Genomic DNA, 17975 nt, shown 5'->3' with positions numbered 1-17975 from the left:
AAAAAAAAAGAATAAAATAAAAAAAAAAAAAAATATTTACCTTCTGGCGGCCCGCGGTGCGCTCCTCCTCGCATGCCGACTGTTCGCGATGTACTGAAGGACCTGCGCTGACGTCATAGTCATGTGACGGGTCAAGCGACGCTGACGTCGGCAGGTCCTTCAGTCCTTCAGTGTAGCTCTGCTGGCAGCCAGGACGAAGGGAACCAAGACACCGGGGGCCATCGGAAGGGTATAGATTTCTTTTTTATTTTTTTACATTCTCTCGGGTCACACTATATAAATCCATGCTGTTTGCATGGATTTATATAGTGTGACCAAGTTGACAAGCACTTTTTAAGTGATGCTAAAATCCCTTGGAAAGCGCTTGTCAACCCGCATGTGAAAATGCATGTGAAGAACGCTTCACTTCCGCATGTCCCTGGCAGGAAAACGCATGTACAATCCGCATGCATTTTTTCTGCCAGGGAGATGCAGAAACGCTCAGGGAAAAATCCTGAGCATTTCTGCATCGTGGGCACATAGCCTGAATCTTTTTGCTCATCTCTAGACTACTAACATAAATTAGATGACATATATAGACTTTTCTACCATCTAATTATTCTTTTGAATGCAACACATTGCTAGAACCCAAAAGGCCTAGATTAAACAGGCTCTAATTCTGTGATGAAAAAATTATGTCAATCATTTCTTCTAACTTCTAATGTAGGCTTATCAACTGTGTCAGTTAGAGTTAGTACGTAATTTTTATGATAAACAAGTTCTGACATTTAAATAGTAAAGGGCTCTTTACAGTTAAAATAGTCGAGTATTAATAAATAATGGAAAAAAATAAAATAAGTTTTTCTACTACAAGAGGTAGAAATGGCACAACAAATGCCATTGTGGTTTATAAATAAACTAACAATGGAGAATATATAACTGGTGTAAAAAGATTGATCTTGATTACTGTTGAGCGAATTTGTTAGACATTTCAAATTCGGGTTCATGTTCGTGGTTCGATGCAACCCTGAATACGAGCTCGAATTTGAAATGTCGAACAAATTCGCTCAACACTAATCTTGATGGCCCTGTTATTTTGTAACCTATATAACTATGAAACTATGAGTTGTGCAGACAGGCTTTCTACCAAGATCGTTAATACTAGCCATATAGGGTCTCTGAGAAGTAAAAAAAATAAATTGGCTCATCAGCCCAGGCAGTAAATTTGCAGACATTACTGACACAATTTAAGCTAGGGTTCCGGCACATTTCGATTAGTAAAACTGCCCTTGTTATAATAATGTGATATTAGAACAATGAAATACCATGTTCTGCGAATGCTTCCTCTTCAGTAGGAAGAGAAGCTGTAAAGCATAAACCTCCTTTTAATAAGTGTAACCACTAACCATTGAGCCTCTGTGCTGCTTATATACCTTTTTATTTTAAAACTGTGCTGCCATATTTTAGCCTTTGTTGTCTTAACGAGGATATCCAACAATTAAACATTACATAGTCTAGAAATACTGTATATTCAATATACATATTTGCAATACATACAAACTTGGTATGATTCCTCTTCATCTTTTGCTCTTAAAACATCCACCTAATACATAAAGCCCTGCCAAAAAGAAGCCTCCTCTTTTCATCTGTGTCGAAGTATATTGGGCAGTCTGACTAAGATTCTGACCATATGTGACCACTAGCACTAGATAAATTAGATAGATATTTTGACAAGGAGCTTAAAGGGATCATCATTTGGGTAAAACTAGATAAAAAAAAAGAATATTTTCAGATGATTAATATATAATATAATGAAAATGTAAATTAATAAACTGGCAAAATTTCCTATTCTTCATTATGGTATTTTTGTTAATGAAATATAATTTAGTAAATAGATTTGTTGTATTTACTATTATAATGGTAACATGTACTTCTTTCCTCAGGTTGATATGGATTACAATTCAGTAGTCTTCCTATAGCTGTCAAAAGAAATGAAACTACAGATATTTTTGTAATGTGAAAAATATCATTGACATTTCACTGGCTATGCAGAGTTTGGGTTTCACAATTTTTTTGTATGAAGTCTAATGTTCAGAGTAAATTCTTCCATTCTTCTATTAGTCTAATGATTGGATGATGCAATGAAATGATACAGGAAAAGTATGTATCTTTGTACCGTGTTAGCCAGTAGAAAAGTAGAAAAATATTTAGATTTGAGAGTCTTTAGTGGTTGATACCTTTTAATGGCTAACTGAAAAGATGGTAACAAATTGCAAGCTTTCGAGACCACTCAGGTCTATGCCTAATGAAGAGACCTGAGTAGTCTCGAAAACTTGCAATTTGTTACCATCTTTTCAGTTAGCCATTAAAAAGTATCAACCACTCAAATATTAATATTTTTCTACATTGAAATGAAATTTTTGTGCAAATACTTTTTGGTTCTTAGTATTGATATGAAGAAGGAAATTATTAACTTTTGTTTACTGTACTTTTTATAGTTTTACCAAGTCATACTTGTGGGAATCCTGGAGAAATTGTTAAAGGGGTTCTGCATGGAACAAGATTCAATATTGGAGATAAGATTCGATACAACTGCCTTGCTGGTTATATCCTTGAGGGCCATTCTACTTTGACCTGTATTGTAAGTCCAGGAAACGGAGCTTCATGGGATTTTCCATCACCATTTTGCAGAGGTAAGAGATGCCATTTTAGTAAGTTTGTTACTTATGTAGATGTGTGTATATATACAGTACAGACCAAAAGTTTGGACACACCTTCTCATTTAAAGATTTTTCTGTATTTTCATGACTTTGAAAATTGTACATTCACACTGAAGGCATCAAAACTATGAATTAACACATGTGGAATTATATACTTAACAAAAAGGTGTGAAACAACTGAAAATATGTCTTATATTCTAGGTTCTTCAAAGTAGCCACCTTTTGCTTTGACTTCAAAGTCATGAAAATACAGAAAAATCTTTAAATGAGAAGGTGTGTTCAAACTTTTGGTCTGTAGTGTATACATTATATAAACACTGCTGAAAAAAATAAAGGGAACACTCAAATAACACATCCTAGTTCTGAATGAATGAAATATTCACATTGAATACTTAGTTCTGCACAAAGTTGAATGTACTAACAAGAAAATCACACTAAAATCATTGATGGAAATCAAATTTATTAACCAATGGATGCCTGGATTTGAAGTCAACCCCAAAATTCAAGTTGGATCACTACAGGCTGATCCAACTTTGATTTAATGTCCCTAAAACAAGTCAAAATTAGGCTCAGTATTGTGTGTGGCCTCCATGTGCCTGTATGACCTCCCTACAATGCCTGGGCATGCTCCTGATGAGGTTGCGGATGTTCTCCTGTGGGATCTCCTCCCAGACCTGGAATAAAGCATCTGCCAACTCCCGGACAGTCTGTGGTGCAACGTGAAGTTGGTGGATGGAGTGAGACATGATGTCCCAGATGTGCTCAATCGGATTCAAATCTGGGGAACGGGCGGGCCAGTCCATAACTTTAATGCCTTCATCTTGCGGGAACTGCTGACACACTCCAGCCACATGAGGTCTGGCATTGTCCTGCATTAGGAGGAACCCAGGGCTAACCGCACCAGCATATGGTCTCACAAGGGGTCTGAGGATCTCATCTGGGTATCTAATGGCAGTCAGGTTACCTTTGGCAAGCACATGGAGGGCTGTGCGGCCCTCCAAAGAAATGCCACCCCACACCATTACTGGCCCACTGCCAAACTGGTCATGCTGAAGGATGTTGCAGGTAGCATATTTCTCTCCACAGCGTCTCCAGACTCTGTCACGTCTGTCGCAAGTGCTCAGTGTGAACCTGCTTTCATCTGTGAAGAGCACAGGGCACCAGTGGTGACTTTGCCAATCCTGGTGTTCTGTGGCAAATGCCAAGCGTCCTGCACGGTGTTGGGCTGTGAGCACAACCCCCATCTGTGGATGTCGGGCCCTCATACCACCCTCATGGAGTCAGTTTCTAACAGTTTGTGCAGACACATGCACGTTTGTGGCCTGCTGGAGGTCATTTTGCAGGGCTCTGGCAGTGCTCTTCCTGTTCCTCCTTGCACAAAGGAGGTGCTAGCGGTCCTGCTTCTGGGCTGTTGCCCTACTACGGCCACTTCCCCATCTCCTGGTGTACTGGCCTGTCTCCTGGTAGCGCCTCCAGCCTCTGGACACTACGCTGACAGACACAGCAAACCTTCTTGCCACAGCACACATTCATGTGCCATTCTGGATAAGCTGCACTACCTGAGCAACTTCTGTGGGTTTTAGAGTCCGTCTCATGCTATCACGAGTGTGAAAGCACAACCAACCTTCAGAAGTGATCAAAAAATCAGCCAGAAAGCATTGGTACTGAGATGTGTTCTGTGGTCCCCACCTGCTGAACCGCTCCTTTACTGAGGGTGCCTTGATAATTGCCAATAATTTCCATCTATTGTCTATTCCATTTGCACAACAGCATGTGAAATTGATTGTCAATCAGTGTTGCTTCCTAAGTGGACAGCTTGATTTCACAGAAGTTTGATTTACTTGGAGTTATATTCTGTTGTTTAAGTGTTCCCTTTATTTTTTTGAGCAGTGTATATATAAAATATTTTTAAAAGAATTGTATATATATATCAGCACCATGGAATCAATGGCATTATAAAAATAAATAATAATAATATATAGCTTTTAGCAATTATTTGCATTTGCACCTATCTAGTCCACCATCAATTGTGAAATTGAGAAACCAATTGGAAGTGTCATTTAAATATCATATAGCTCTCTGTTTAATATTGATACTTGGTAATTTAGATGCAATGCTTCATTTCTGCTATGTACACACAACCTTTTTTAAAGGGGTTGTCTGGGCCTTTCACAAAAGTCTGCAGTCACAAGAAAATAAACCCTCACCAAGCTCTATGGATGAAAACAATGAAAATTTTACAGGTCTCACAAAATGTCAGCACAATTTATTTTGTATTTACAAGATTCTGAATTTGTTTAACAACTAGAATATAAAAAAAAAGTTATAAATGTGGTGTTACCATAATTGTACTGCCAGGTACCATATTTTTCGGACCATAAGACGCACTTTTTTCCCCCCAAATTTGGGAGGAAAATGGAGGGTGAGTCTTATGGTCTGAACGTAGATAGTTGCGCACCTGATAGTTGCGGTGGTGGTGGAGCGGGATCGCAGGGCCCTCCATTCCCTCCCTCCCGGCTGTGATGGTGGTGGTGGCAACAGGAGAAGAGATGAGATGCTGCGGGCGGGTGTCTGGCTGGGGGCCGGTGAGCGGTGTGGCTTTCCGGTGTGCACGGCCATCTTCCTGAAGCTGTGATCTACAGGAAAATGGTCGCCTGAGCAGGCGCATGTGCAGACTTGTAGCTCGGGCGGCCATTTCCCTGTAGATCACAACTTCAGGAAGATGGCTGCGCACACCGAAAAGCCACGCATGAAGCTCTGCCATGCAGCCAGACACCGGCCCTCGACACCAGGCCTCAGGCAGGCCCCAGCATGTAGCCATACACCGGCTCCAATCCAGACACTGGTCCCCAGCACTGGGCCTCAGCCAGGCCCCCAGCCAGGCATCGGGCCTAAGCCAGGCCCCAGGCCCCCAGCCAGGCACCGGGCCTCAGACAGGCCACAGGCCCACAGCCAGGCACCGGGCCTCAGCCCGGCCCCAGAACCCCAGGCAGGCACTGGGCTTCAGCCAGGTACCAGACCTCAGCCAGGCCCCAGGTCCCCAGCCAGGCACCAGGCCTCAGCCATCTCACCTCTTCTGCAGTAGCTGCCAGGTTCCAGAGGGGGGAACGGAGGGCCCTGTGATCCTGCTACACCACCACTGCAACTCCCCGCTGGTGAAGCACTGGTTTCCTGAAGGACCCTGCCTCCTGTGACCCTCGCTCAACCACCCCCCAGGTAAGATACGGTACCTATTCAGAATATAAGATGGACCCCCATCTTATAAAAAATATTTTTTTTTCCTATATTCCACCCGAAAATTTGGAATGTGTCTTATGGTCCGGTGCATCTTATAGTCCAAAAATATGGTATTTTTTTACAGCAGAATGATTGCCATGAAAACAAGAGCCATGAAACAATGGCATAATTGCAATTTTTTCACCATTTCATCTCATTTGGTATGTTTTTCAGTACACTATATAGTAAAATGAATGGTGTTATTCAAAGCTACAACTAGTCCCACAAAAAAGCAAGCCCTCATATGGCTATATCAAAGGAAAAAATAAAGCACAAAACCATAAAATTATCTGTGTCCTTAAAGGGTTAACTAAGGTGGGTTTGGAACAGTGAATTTTCACAAATGATTTGCTCATTAAAAGGCACACAAAGACTGGTTACTGACAAATCTGTTATTCTCAAGAAATAGTGGTTAGTGTGAACCTTGAAGGAAACAATATTCCAAAGACCAAAAAAGACTTGTTAGAAAAATGCATAAAACAGATGTCTGCTTCAAAAGCATTTCTAAAGACTTGGATATGTATTTTTTCACTGTTTAACAAATTATCTAGGGGGCATCCTGTTACAGTCACTCCAAGAGTACAGCAAGCTAATCTAAAAGTAATGAGAATGATCCAAAAAGTGACAACAAAAGGCCTACTGAAGTCTTTACAAACTGCAAAAACCTCTGTTTAAATGACCATTACTAGAAGGTCACTCCTAAAGAAACGCCATGATGGAAAGAGTCCCCAACTGAAGCCTATTTCTTACGGTGGTGCACAGCAGCTGAAAGCTAGACCTAATTAATTAACAGGCAAATGCATCTTTTAATTTCTGATAGCTTATTCTAAAACACCAGGATGCGGTCTAATTGTTTGCTGAAAATACCTATAGAGCTAAAGGAGGGACTTACAGTATCAAAATTAATTTGAGTACATAGTCATTATTAAATACAATTGGCTGGGCCCAGACATTATAAAAAACATACATGGTGACACATGGGAAATGGAGGAACTCAGCTCAATTTGATAAAAAATAGTGATGATTGATAATAATATAAAAAGTCCGACTAGATAATGAAGCTAATTATTTGCAATAGTACGAAGGTAAACCCAATAAATGCATATCATATGAAAACTGGAATATTTGGCCATAGACAATATCAATACTAGCATTGGGTGGATTCAATGAAATTCAAATTCAGCCGCCTTCCGAATTTTCTCAAAAAATGGGGTTTTCTGCAAATAATTTTTGCAGTAAATTGCAATGTGGACGAGAAAATATGAAATGACTAGAAAACGTGTATGATACTCTGAGTGCTATAATCAGTGCATTAAATAGGTTTGATCTCTTTAATATAAACATAGCTTTATTACTTTTCAAGTGACCTCAACCTAATTGAGTAGGGGAAAATGATTGGTAATCAGTGGTAACCAGTAACAATATTTGGTTGGCATTTACAGGTCTAATTTTGGACTACTACAGAAAAGAAATGTGCAAAAAAACACAATTTGATTTACAACATGCACACTTTGTGAGGTAGATAGACAGTTATATTTCTTTTGGCATTTAATAAAAAATATGGCTTGCTTATCTTACAATCTAGGAAGTTTACCTTATGTGACACACATGCATTGGTTTCAAGTTTTTGGTTTAGTAGCCAAATTAGCACTGAGAGGTTTTCATGCTTCCCTCCTTATTTGCAGGGTGTTTAAAAAAGAAAACGTCTGATATTAAGATGATATTACTGCAATATACCACAGATCAATCAATTCACAATCACACTGAGTGACTATACAGTTGCATTCCTTCCCTATATATCACTTGAATTTTTGAATTATTATGCACAGAGTTAGATCACCAATCTCATTTTCAATGTGACTCAGAACTGAAGTGATACACCTCAATCAGATTAGATCTTTTTCTATCCATAGCTGGAATAAACTGCACTCTGACCTCCTATCCCTATCTGGAAAAGGCTAAAATGGCTCTGTTTAGCTGGCCCCCTATCTTTTATACTAGCTGTATAAGTCTACCCTGATTGGCTGGGCCAGGCCATGTGATGTGACAGTTTCAGGTTGTTATGGGGAAGCTCGTGCAGCCTCGCCTGATATCAGCTCCTCCAGTCTTCAACAGTGGGTAAAATGGCAAATTTTTCTTGATGATCCTCACAAATTGAAAGTTGAGTTTTCGAATTCATGGGGACCTGCAAATTTCAGGAACTTGAAATCAATCCTCTGCAGATCTACTCAATCATCTCTAATGCCAACTTATAAGTGAAGAAAAATCTTGGATCAAGCAACATGAATATTATTGGTAAATCAATATAGAACCAGAGTCTCCATATTTTAATAACTACATTTTTTGATTCAGCATACCCTCCAACCGGCACATTGCTCAACCTTCTTTGGCTATGTGCACACAATGGGAATTTGGTGTATTTATTGTGCATTTTTTTCCATGCGGAAATGCAGCAGAAATGCTTTGCACATCTTATCCCATGACTTTCTATGACATTTTGCAAGTTTTGTGCACATGGTCAGAATTTTTTCTTCGCGGATTTTAGGTGCGGAAAAAAAAGCAGCATGACCATTTCTTGTGCATTTCCGCATGCGGATTTGCCTATACAATGCATTGGAAAATCGCATGGCAAATTCGCAAGTAAAAATACTTAAAAAATGCTTCAAAAAACGCATGTAAAATCCGCATGCGTTTTTTCTACCAAGGACATGCAGAAATGCTCCGGAAAATTTCTGCTTCATTTCTGCATCGTGGGCACATAGCCTTATAAGCAAAACATGTGAGATTGTTAATAAGACACATTAAGCCACCCCACTTTACTTACATGTGCTGGCAGCCTGGACAGATGACGATGCCAATGCCACATCCATTGAGTGACCATTTGTTCTTTCTAAGAGATGTCAGCAACGTCACCTGCCCCTCCCTCAGACAATTGCACTCTATGACAATGCTCAGTGTGCACCCCTACAAGCACACTAGCATGTTGCTCAGATGCATGGGCCCAAGCAGCATTGATGGAGTCTGTGTGAGCCAGCATAAAAAAATACAAATACTATATAAAAATCTATACAGTACCTTTTGATAGGCAAACAAGGCTAAGTGACTTAATTATGCACAAAAACATAGGAACTGGGGTGCATAAGTGGCAGCAGTTGCCCTGGATTTGAAATATTTGGCTGCAACAGAAATTAGTTAGTGAATGGCTGAAGAGCTGTACAATAATGAGTGTGTGCAAGCAACATTAAAGCATAGGGGAGGACTCTTGCCAGTTTAGGGCGGCATTAAAGCAAATGGAGTAGATGATTTGGTAATGATTAAAAGTGTCTGCAATGCTTAGAAATACAGGCAGGTACAAATCAACCATGTAATATCAGGGAGACATCTGATTGGAATTTAAATTAATTCTGCAGCAGGAATATGACCACAAACATAGAGCCCATGCCATTAACCCCTTAACGACTAAAGATGGGTATAGCATGTCATGAGCAGGTGTCAGTTCCCACTATACCTGTCATGGATTGAAACTGTCAGTGTGTGAAAACACACAGTGTCAGCTCCATGCTGGCATCAGTCACTGACAGCTGAATGGCACAGCTAGAAATGCGGGGTCCAATTATAATGGTCCCCACTCTCCGATATCTGTGATTGGTCAGTCATGTGATTGGCGGGAGGTGATGAAACATCACCACTTCCCTGCATGATCACAGCCGAGAGCTAGGCTTAGCTGACAGCCGAGGTCCTGCAGTTACAGCCAGTGCTGGCACCGTCCCAGGCTGATTAAAAATTAAATAAATTCAGCTCACCTGGCTCTCACATGCTCCTGGTGCAGGGAAGCCTGGTAAAGTGTGGTCTCACGTAGTAGAAACAATATAAATATAAGAAGACACTGGCTTCCAGGAATATAAAACCAGGCTGATTAACCCTCTAGATGCTACAAGCTCCCTCTCTGACTACTATCGGCACCCCCATGACAAAAACAAGGGGAGCCGAAGGTTGTCATTGCACTTGGAGGTCAAACAATGGTGGCCAGTTAGACCTAGCTTTAGGCAGGGTCTAACAGGCATTCTGCCAGTAAAATCTGACAGGTATCGTGCACTGCAGTTCATTTGTATTGCAATGCATGTGAAAACTGAAAAGACAAATAAAAGTTAATTTCCCATTGAGGGACTAAGTAAAAAAAACTAAAACCGTAAAGAAAAAAATTGCAAAAAGTATGTAAAAGGAAAGCCCTCACAAGATAAAGAACAAAAAATATTACACCAATAAGTACACATATTTATGCAAAAACAAAAATAAACTAATAAAGTAATAATTGGAATTGCTGTATCCACAAAGACCTGATCTATAAAACTGTCACACTATTTAATGCTAACAACACCTAAAAATATGTGGCAAAAAACTATACTTTTTCATCATGCTGGCAAAAAAAAAGTGGTATAAAAAGCGATCAAAAAGATGAATGCAAATAGACATGGTATATGTGAAAATGTCATCTTGTCCCGCAAAAAATCAAGCCCCCATTCAGCTCCATCAATGGAAAAATAAAAAAAGCTATAGCTCTCATAATATAGTGATGCAAAAACAATAATTTTTCTAACAGCAGAAAAAAAAAATACTGAATTGCTGGTTTTTGTTCATTATGCCTCCTAAAAATCTGAATAGAAAGCAATCAAAAAATGTCAGATGCCTGAAAATGGTACCAACAAAAACTTGAATTCATTCCACAAAAAAAATGCCCTCACATGGCTCTGTCGGCAGAAATATAGAAAAATTATAACTCTCAAAATATGATAGTGGAAAAACTTTTTTTGGAAAAAAAAGGGTTTTCAGTATGTGTTAGTAGCCAAACAGAAAAAAACTATATAAAACTGATATCGCTGTAAGTCATCTTATCACTTAAACCACATGAGAAACCGTGTAAAAAATAAATAAAACCAATTCTTGACCTGCTGTTGATTTAATTATTCTGCCTCTTAAAGATTGCAGAAAGACTTGGCTCATATTTATCCTGCGCTCTGCGTTGAGCAGTTATAACGGGGTTTCCGCATAAATCTCTGAAATACGTGATTCACACTGAACCCCTGACGGAAGATTCCCTATAATGAGGCAGATGGAAACACATTGGAACCTGTCTGGCCTACAACCCCTGGCAAAAATTATGGAATCATCGGGCTCGGAGGATGTTCATTCAGTTGTTTAATGTTGTTGAAAAAAAGCAGATCACAGACATTGCACAAAACTAAAAAGGCTTTTCAAATGGCAACTTTATGGCTTTAAGAAACACTAAAAGAAATCAAGATTAAAAATGTGGTACTCGGTAAGAGTAATTTTTTTTAGACCAAGCATAGGGAAAAAATTATGGAATCACTCAATTCTGAGGAAAAAATTATGGAAGCACCCTGTAAATTTTCACTTCCAAAACTAACACCTGCATCAAATTAGATCTGCTCGTTAGTCTGCATCTAAAAAGGAGTGATCACACCTTGGAGAGCTGTTGTACCAAGTGGACTGACATGAATCATGGCTCCAACAAGAGAGATGTCAACTGAATTAAAGGAGAGGATTATCAAACTCTTAAAAGGAGGTAAATCATCATGCAATGTTTCAAAAGATTCTGGTTGTTCACAGTCAGCTGTGTCTAAAATCTGTATCAAATACTAACAACATGGGAAGGTTGTTAAAGGCAAACATTCTGGTAGACCAAGGAAGATATCAAAGCGTCAAGACCGGAAACTTAAAGCAATATGTCTACAAAACAGGAAATGCACAACAAAACAAATGAGGAGCGAATGGGAGGAAACGGGAGTCAATATCTGTGACCGATCTGTAAGAAACCGCCTAAAGGAAATGGGATTTACATACAGAAAAGCTAAACATAAGCCATCATTAACACCTAAACAGAAAAAAAACAGGTTACAGTGGGCTAAGGAAAAGCAATCGTGGCCTGTGGATGACTGGATGAAAGTCATATTCAGTGATGAATCGCGAATCTGCATTAGGCAAGGTGATGATGCTGGAACTTTTGTTTGCTGCCATTCCAATGAGATTTATAAAGATGGCTGCATGAAGAGAACATGCAAATTTCCAAAGTCATTGTTGATATGGGGCTGCATTTCAGGTAAAGGCACTGGGGAGATGGCTGTCATTACATCTTCAATAAATGCCCAAGTTTACCTTGATATTTTGGACAGTTTTCTTATCCCATCAATGGAAAGGATGTTTGGGCATGATGACATCATTTTTCAAGATGATAATGCATCCTGCCATAGAGCAAAAACTGTGAAAACATTCCTTGAAAGAAAACAACATAAGGTCAATGGCTTGGCCTGCAAATAGTCCGGATCTCAATCCAATTGAAAATCTTTGGTGGAAGTTGAAGAAAATGGTCCTTGACAAGGCTCCAACCTGCAAAGCTGATCTGGCAACAGCAATCAGAGAAAGTTGGAGCCAGATTGATGAAGTGTACTGTTTGTCACTAGTGTTGAGCCACCCCCGTAGTGTTCGAGTTCGGTTCGGTTCGTCGAACACCTGTGTGTTCGCCGAACTGTTCGTCGAACTGTTCGTCGAACACCTTCGAACACCATTAAAACCAATGGCAGGCAAACAAAAACACATAGAAACACATAGAAAACACCTTCAAAGGTGTCCAAAAGCTGACAAACTGCTCAGAAGACACAACTAACACATGGAAAAGTGACAAGTACATATAGTCATGAGAAAAGAAAAGAGGTGGAGGAGTAAAAGGAGGGGGAGACACAGATATAGGCATGTCATGCCCTTCTAAAATCCAAAAAGTGAGAAGCCGACACGTTCAGTCCGCTCCTGCCCGTGCCACCTCCGTGTCACCGGGTTTGTGCCAGAGCCGCGGTGAACCCTGACGGCCAGCCCCCCTCTCCCAATACTGGTGCCTGTCCGCTGGTGGGTCGAGCGAGCCCCCCTGTGGTGGAGGCAGCTCTAAGCTTTTTAATTTAAATTGTCTCTCTAATTTGAATGAATACACTTTAAATCCATTTACAAGGATCTATTGGAGGGCAAGTCTCAGGCCAGCAGCCGCGTAATTCCAGCTCCAGTAGCGTCCACTAAATCTGCTGCAGTTAAAAAGCTTTTATAAGGATCAAGCTCGGCTGTCCACCGCAAGGCATCCTACTGCCAGTCCCAGCCCCTATGCCTTGGGTTGCCTCCTGATGCTCTTCACTGAGTATCCCGTGGTCCCGAAGCATTTCCTATGAAAAAATTAAGTGTCCAAACTACAGGTGGTGTAGCTTGCTTAACAGCCGGGATAATCCGCTGACTAGCAGACACTGCTACTAGGCACAAAGTATTTCCTGGGCTAGATGCAGTTAAAAATTTGTAATTAGATACTCTCGTTGGATGCTGAGAAAGCATTCCATAGAGTCTCCTGGCACGCCATATATGATTCTCTTAAAAAGCTTAGTGTAGGGGTCTAGGGGACCCTTTTATAGCCAAAATCACTGCCCTGTATCGCAATACGTCACCTAGGCTGAAGATAAATGGAACTGTAGCACCCTGAGGGCTCGGTTGCTACAGAGTTATTGCACCTCACCCAGAGGTGTGATATCTCACTCTCAGGTAAGGATGGAGTGTGGATCAGGACCCGACACCTGCATGCATTACACCACATTGCCGTGGGGCATGGCGACCAATATGCCCCTGAGATGGGCACGACAGTCCCTCTCCCTGGCTGGAGTGGGGGGAGGGAACACTGAGGAAGGGGAACCCTGTAGTGCAGGAGCAGCGAGGAAGCAGTTCCTGGGTGCATTGAGAAGGGAGTATAAAAGGTGGACACCATCTTAGTTCAGTGCAGAGAAGTCTGAGCAGAAGTGGCAGGGAGCAGGGGCTCTGCATGAGCTCTGCTCCGGAGGCGGGCCTAGTAACAGAGGCCCAGGCCTGGAAGAGGGAGAAGGAAGGAAGAGGAGCGGAGAAGGCTCCAGGAACGAGGAACGAAGGGATCCCAGGGGTGCGGACGGGCGAGTCGCCACCGCACGCCCAAATCCACCTGCATGGAGGGGTCAGGCCAAAGGGGGAGACCGGTCCCCGAAACTAGTGGAGGCAGGAAACGACCCTCAGCTAGAAACCGGAGGCTGTGACATTTTATGTGGCGCAGCCCCTCGCTACACCCGCTAGGAGGGCAGCACATAGGGGCAGGGAAACTGGCGCCAAGTTTACCAAGAGGAGGCCCGAGGCAGCCGGACAGAAGGGTTGGTAAGAAAGGCCAGACAAAGGACACACAAAGGGGGTCCTGTGAAGCGCTCCAAAGTTATCTGGGAGCTGTCTGAGCCCCTCACCTGGTGAGCACAGTACGACGTGGGCAGCCGTTACCTGCAGACATGGTCTGGATAATAAGAACTGTGAGTAAAGGCCCTGGACTGCATCACTGACTCCGTGTCATTACTGCTGCTGCTCTGCACCATCACCCCCATCCTCCGCATACACTGCCCTGAGGCTATACTCCTCCCGTGGGGAGTTATGCTACGCTCTGCTGCACCCACAACACCAGCCTCAGCGGTCTGCCCTGCAGCGGCGGTTCACTCTGACCGCAATCCACGGGTGGCGTAGTCGGACATTTAAACATCAAAACCACATAAATAGTTCCGCCACTGGTTTGACCACCCTGAGCCACGGAACCGGGTCGCCGCCACGAAGACTACAACCACCAGCATCCACCAAAAAGGGTCCGGCTCCGGGTGTCCCAAGGCCCAGGGGGTGCATCAGAACATTTTCATCACCTTTCACAATCACCAATGGGACAAAGCAGGGATGTCCTCTGTCCCCTCTCTTATACATCCTAGTGACGGAGCACCTGTTCTCATCAATTCGCCATAACCCCAATATTAGGTGGATTGAGGTGGGAGGCACCGAGTACAAGTGCTCTCTATTTGCTGATGTACTAGTATATATCACTCAATCACATATATCCATCCATGCTGTTATGGCTGAAATAGATCACTTTGTTACATGGTCAAATTTTAAAATCAATGCAGCGAAGTCTGAGGCCCTCGATGTCTCCCTCCCCAAATCCATATAGGATTCCATCCAGTCCAACTTTCCCTTTGCCTGGCCCTCACAGGGTATCAAATACTTAGGAATTCCTATTCATAGAGACCTCTCCCATCTATGTTATCTTAATTTTGGGCCCTTTATTGAACAACTCCATACAGACCACGGTTGGCAAGTTAGAACTGTAAGATTCACTACGTGAACCACTGGTGTTTTGTGGAAAAGCACATGTACACTTTGTTCCAAATTATTATGCAAAAAGTGTTTAGGAGTGATAAGGGAAGAATTTGTTTGTCAGTTAAACTCATTGATGGTGATGTGTGTCAGGGCTCTTTATATCACTGTAAGCAATTGCAGACACCTGTGCTAATTAGTTTGGCAGGTGTGTCCAATGAAAGGCAAGACTACTTAAGAAGGCTGTCTCACATTATTAAGCAGCCTACATTTTCTGCCAAAATGGGAAAGAAAAAGGATGTGTCAGCTGCTGAGAAGCAACAAATTGTGGAGTGTTTAGGTCAAGGCATGACTACAATCAACATTGTGCGATGATCAGGATGAAGTGTCTTTGCAATCAAGAAGTATGTAGCTGATTCACAGTACACACGTGTGCGTGCTGATAAGGGCAAATTGAGGACTCTTTCCTACAGGCAATTACGTCAGGTTAAAAGAGCAGCGGCAAAAAAGCCTTGTCATAGCAGCAGACAAGTTTTTGAAGCTGCTGGTGCCTCCAACGTTCCCCGAACAACAAGATGCAGGGTCCTTCAGAGGTTTGCAGCTGTGCATACGCCATCCTGTCGACCTCCTCTATTCACTTCACACAAGCAGAAACGGCTCCAGTGGGCCAAACATTACATGAAGACTGATTTCAAAACTGTTTTGTTCACGGATGAGTGCCGTGCAGTGCTCGATGGTCCAGATGGATGGAGTGGAGGATGGCTGGTTGATGGACACCCCACGCAAACAAGGCTACAGTGCCAACAAGGAGGAGGTGGAGTAATGTTTTGGGCTGGAATCATGGGGAGAGAGATTGTCGGCCCCTTTAGGATCCCTGAAGGCGCTAAAGATGAACTCCATAATGTATGTGGATTTTCTCAAACAGCACTTCCTGCCATGGTTCAAGAAGAAGAACCGTGTATTTCACAGCAAGATCATTTTTTTGCATGATAATGCACCATCTCATGCTGCACATAAAACATCTGCATCTCTGGCTGATATGGGCATAAAAGGGGACAAACTTATGGAGTGACCCCCATGCTCTCCTGACCTCTACCCCATTCAGAACCCTGGAGCATCATCAAAAGGAGTGTCTATGATGGCGGGAGGCAGTTCACATCTAAGCAACAGCTCTGGGAGGGTATTCGGTCCTCATGCAAAACAATTGAAGCAGAAACCATCGAAAACCTGACAAATTCAATGGACGAGAGAGTTCAGAAGCTCCTTTCGAACAAGGGGTCCTATGTGAAAATGTAACATCACCTAGAATAAAGTTTTGAGTTGAAAACTATTTGATTTCAGTTTCTAATAACCTGCTAATGCTTATAATTTCAAAAATGACAATTTTTTTGGTCTTTATTAAAATGAAAAGGTTGATCGAAAGGTTTGGGGGATCTAAGAGTGTGGCAACCCAGTAGTCATGATTACTTCGAATTCTGACAATATGAGGGTCATGTTGCAGGTAGTGCAGCAAGAAGGCACTTATGTGTCTTGCGCATCTCGGAGCCCCAAAATTATTTTCCGGGCTAGATGCAGCTAAAAATTATTATTAATTTTAAATCTGGTGGAGCTTAGTATAGATGGGCTAATAGGATCAGTGCTGCACACTGCTACAAAGCCCAAATTATTTTCCAGTCAAGATACAGATAAACATGATTAGTAATTTGAAAGCTTAAAACGGTTGGTAGGGTGATTTTAACCAATCATCAAGCTTTTACTCTCCCCAGGATGACACAGGGGTAGAAAAGTCGTTTCAGATCCATGATTTGTTCATCTTTATGAACGTGAGTCTGTCTACATTATCAGTGGAGAGCCGTGTGCGCTTATCTGTCAGCACACCACCAGCAGCGCTGAACACACGTTCAGACAGAACGCTGCCTGCGGGGCATGACAAGATCTCCAAGGCGTAAGTGGCTAGCTCCGGCCATTTATCCAGATTGGAAGCCCAAAAAGAGCAAGGGTCCAGTGACACAGTCATGGCTTCAATGTTTACTTGGAGATACTCCTGTACCATCATCTCTAGGCGTTGACTATGTGTCAGACTTCTTGTCTCCTGTGGCCTTGCAAAGGATGGGCTAAAAAAGTGGTGAAATGATTCTGCAAAATTGATGTTACCAGCAGATACTGTGGTTCTGTTACGGTTTGAGTGCTGAACACTTGACGGTCCCACGGTTGTTAAGTTGGAAATGTGAGATTCACTACGTGCACCACTGGTGTTTTGTGGAAAAGCACATGTAAGATTCTGCAACAATCTCTGCTGATACTCCTGCATGCGTGCATCCCTTTCTATGGCAGGAATAATTTCTGAAAATTTACTTTTGTACCGGGGATCTAACAGTGTGGCAACCCAGTAGTCAGGATTATTTCTAATTCTCACAATTCGAGGGTCATGTTGCAGGTAGTGCAGCAAGAAGGCACTCATGTGTGTTGCGCATCCAGGAGCACCAAGTCCCTGTTGTGTTGGTGGCGAGGTAACAATCATGCTTCCTTCCTCTGTCCTCTCCCCCCAACCTCGCACAACAGAAATGTGATCAAGGTCTCCCTCATCTGATGAGTCTTCCATCAGTACATCCTCCACTTCTTCCTGGGCTCCTGCACCTTCCTCACTAGTTTGGCTGCTACCATGCGCCCTGGTAAAACCATCTCCCCCACCCTCACATGCCTGCCGCCTTGGTGCTGCCGACCGTCTGGACCTTGCAGATGTTAGCCCTTCCGCATACAACTCCTCCTCCTCTACTTCCTCCACCTCCTCTTGTGCCACCACCTGAC

At 42.3% G+C, this 17975-nt stretch overlaps 1 protein-coding gene across 2 annotated transcripts in view; it reads left to right on the top strand.

Moving 5' to 3' along the window:
• The window catches only part of CSMD1 (CUB and Sushi multiple domains 1), a 2980041-nt gene that overhangs the window by 1252958 nt on the left and 1709108 nt on the right, over positions 1–17975 (top strand). For both annotated transcript variants that reach the window (XM_073675393.1, XM_073675394.1), the window contains exon 4: positions 2478–2672. In XM_073675393.1, the coding sequence (XP_073531494.1) occupies positions 2478–2672 (195 nt within the window). The remainder of the gene's footprint in view (positions 1–2477; positions 2673–17975) is intronic.

This window comes from Phyllobates terribilis, unplaced genomic scaffold (assembly GCF_046119375.1).
Source record: "Phyllobates terribilis strain yellow unplaced genomic scaffold, ASM4611937v1 Scaffold_3__8_contigs__length_932513732, whole genome shotgun sequence".
NCBI classification, from domain to species: domain Eukaryota; kingdom Metazoa; phylum Chordata; class Amphibia; order Anura; family Dendrobatidae; genus Phyllobates; species Phyllobates terribilis.
Note: the sequence above shows the minus strand (reverse complement) of the source record. Positions and strands in the feature narration are given on the sequence as shown.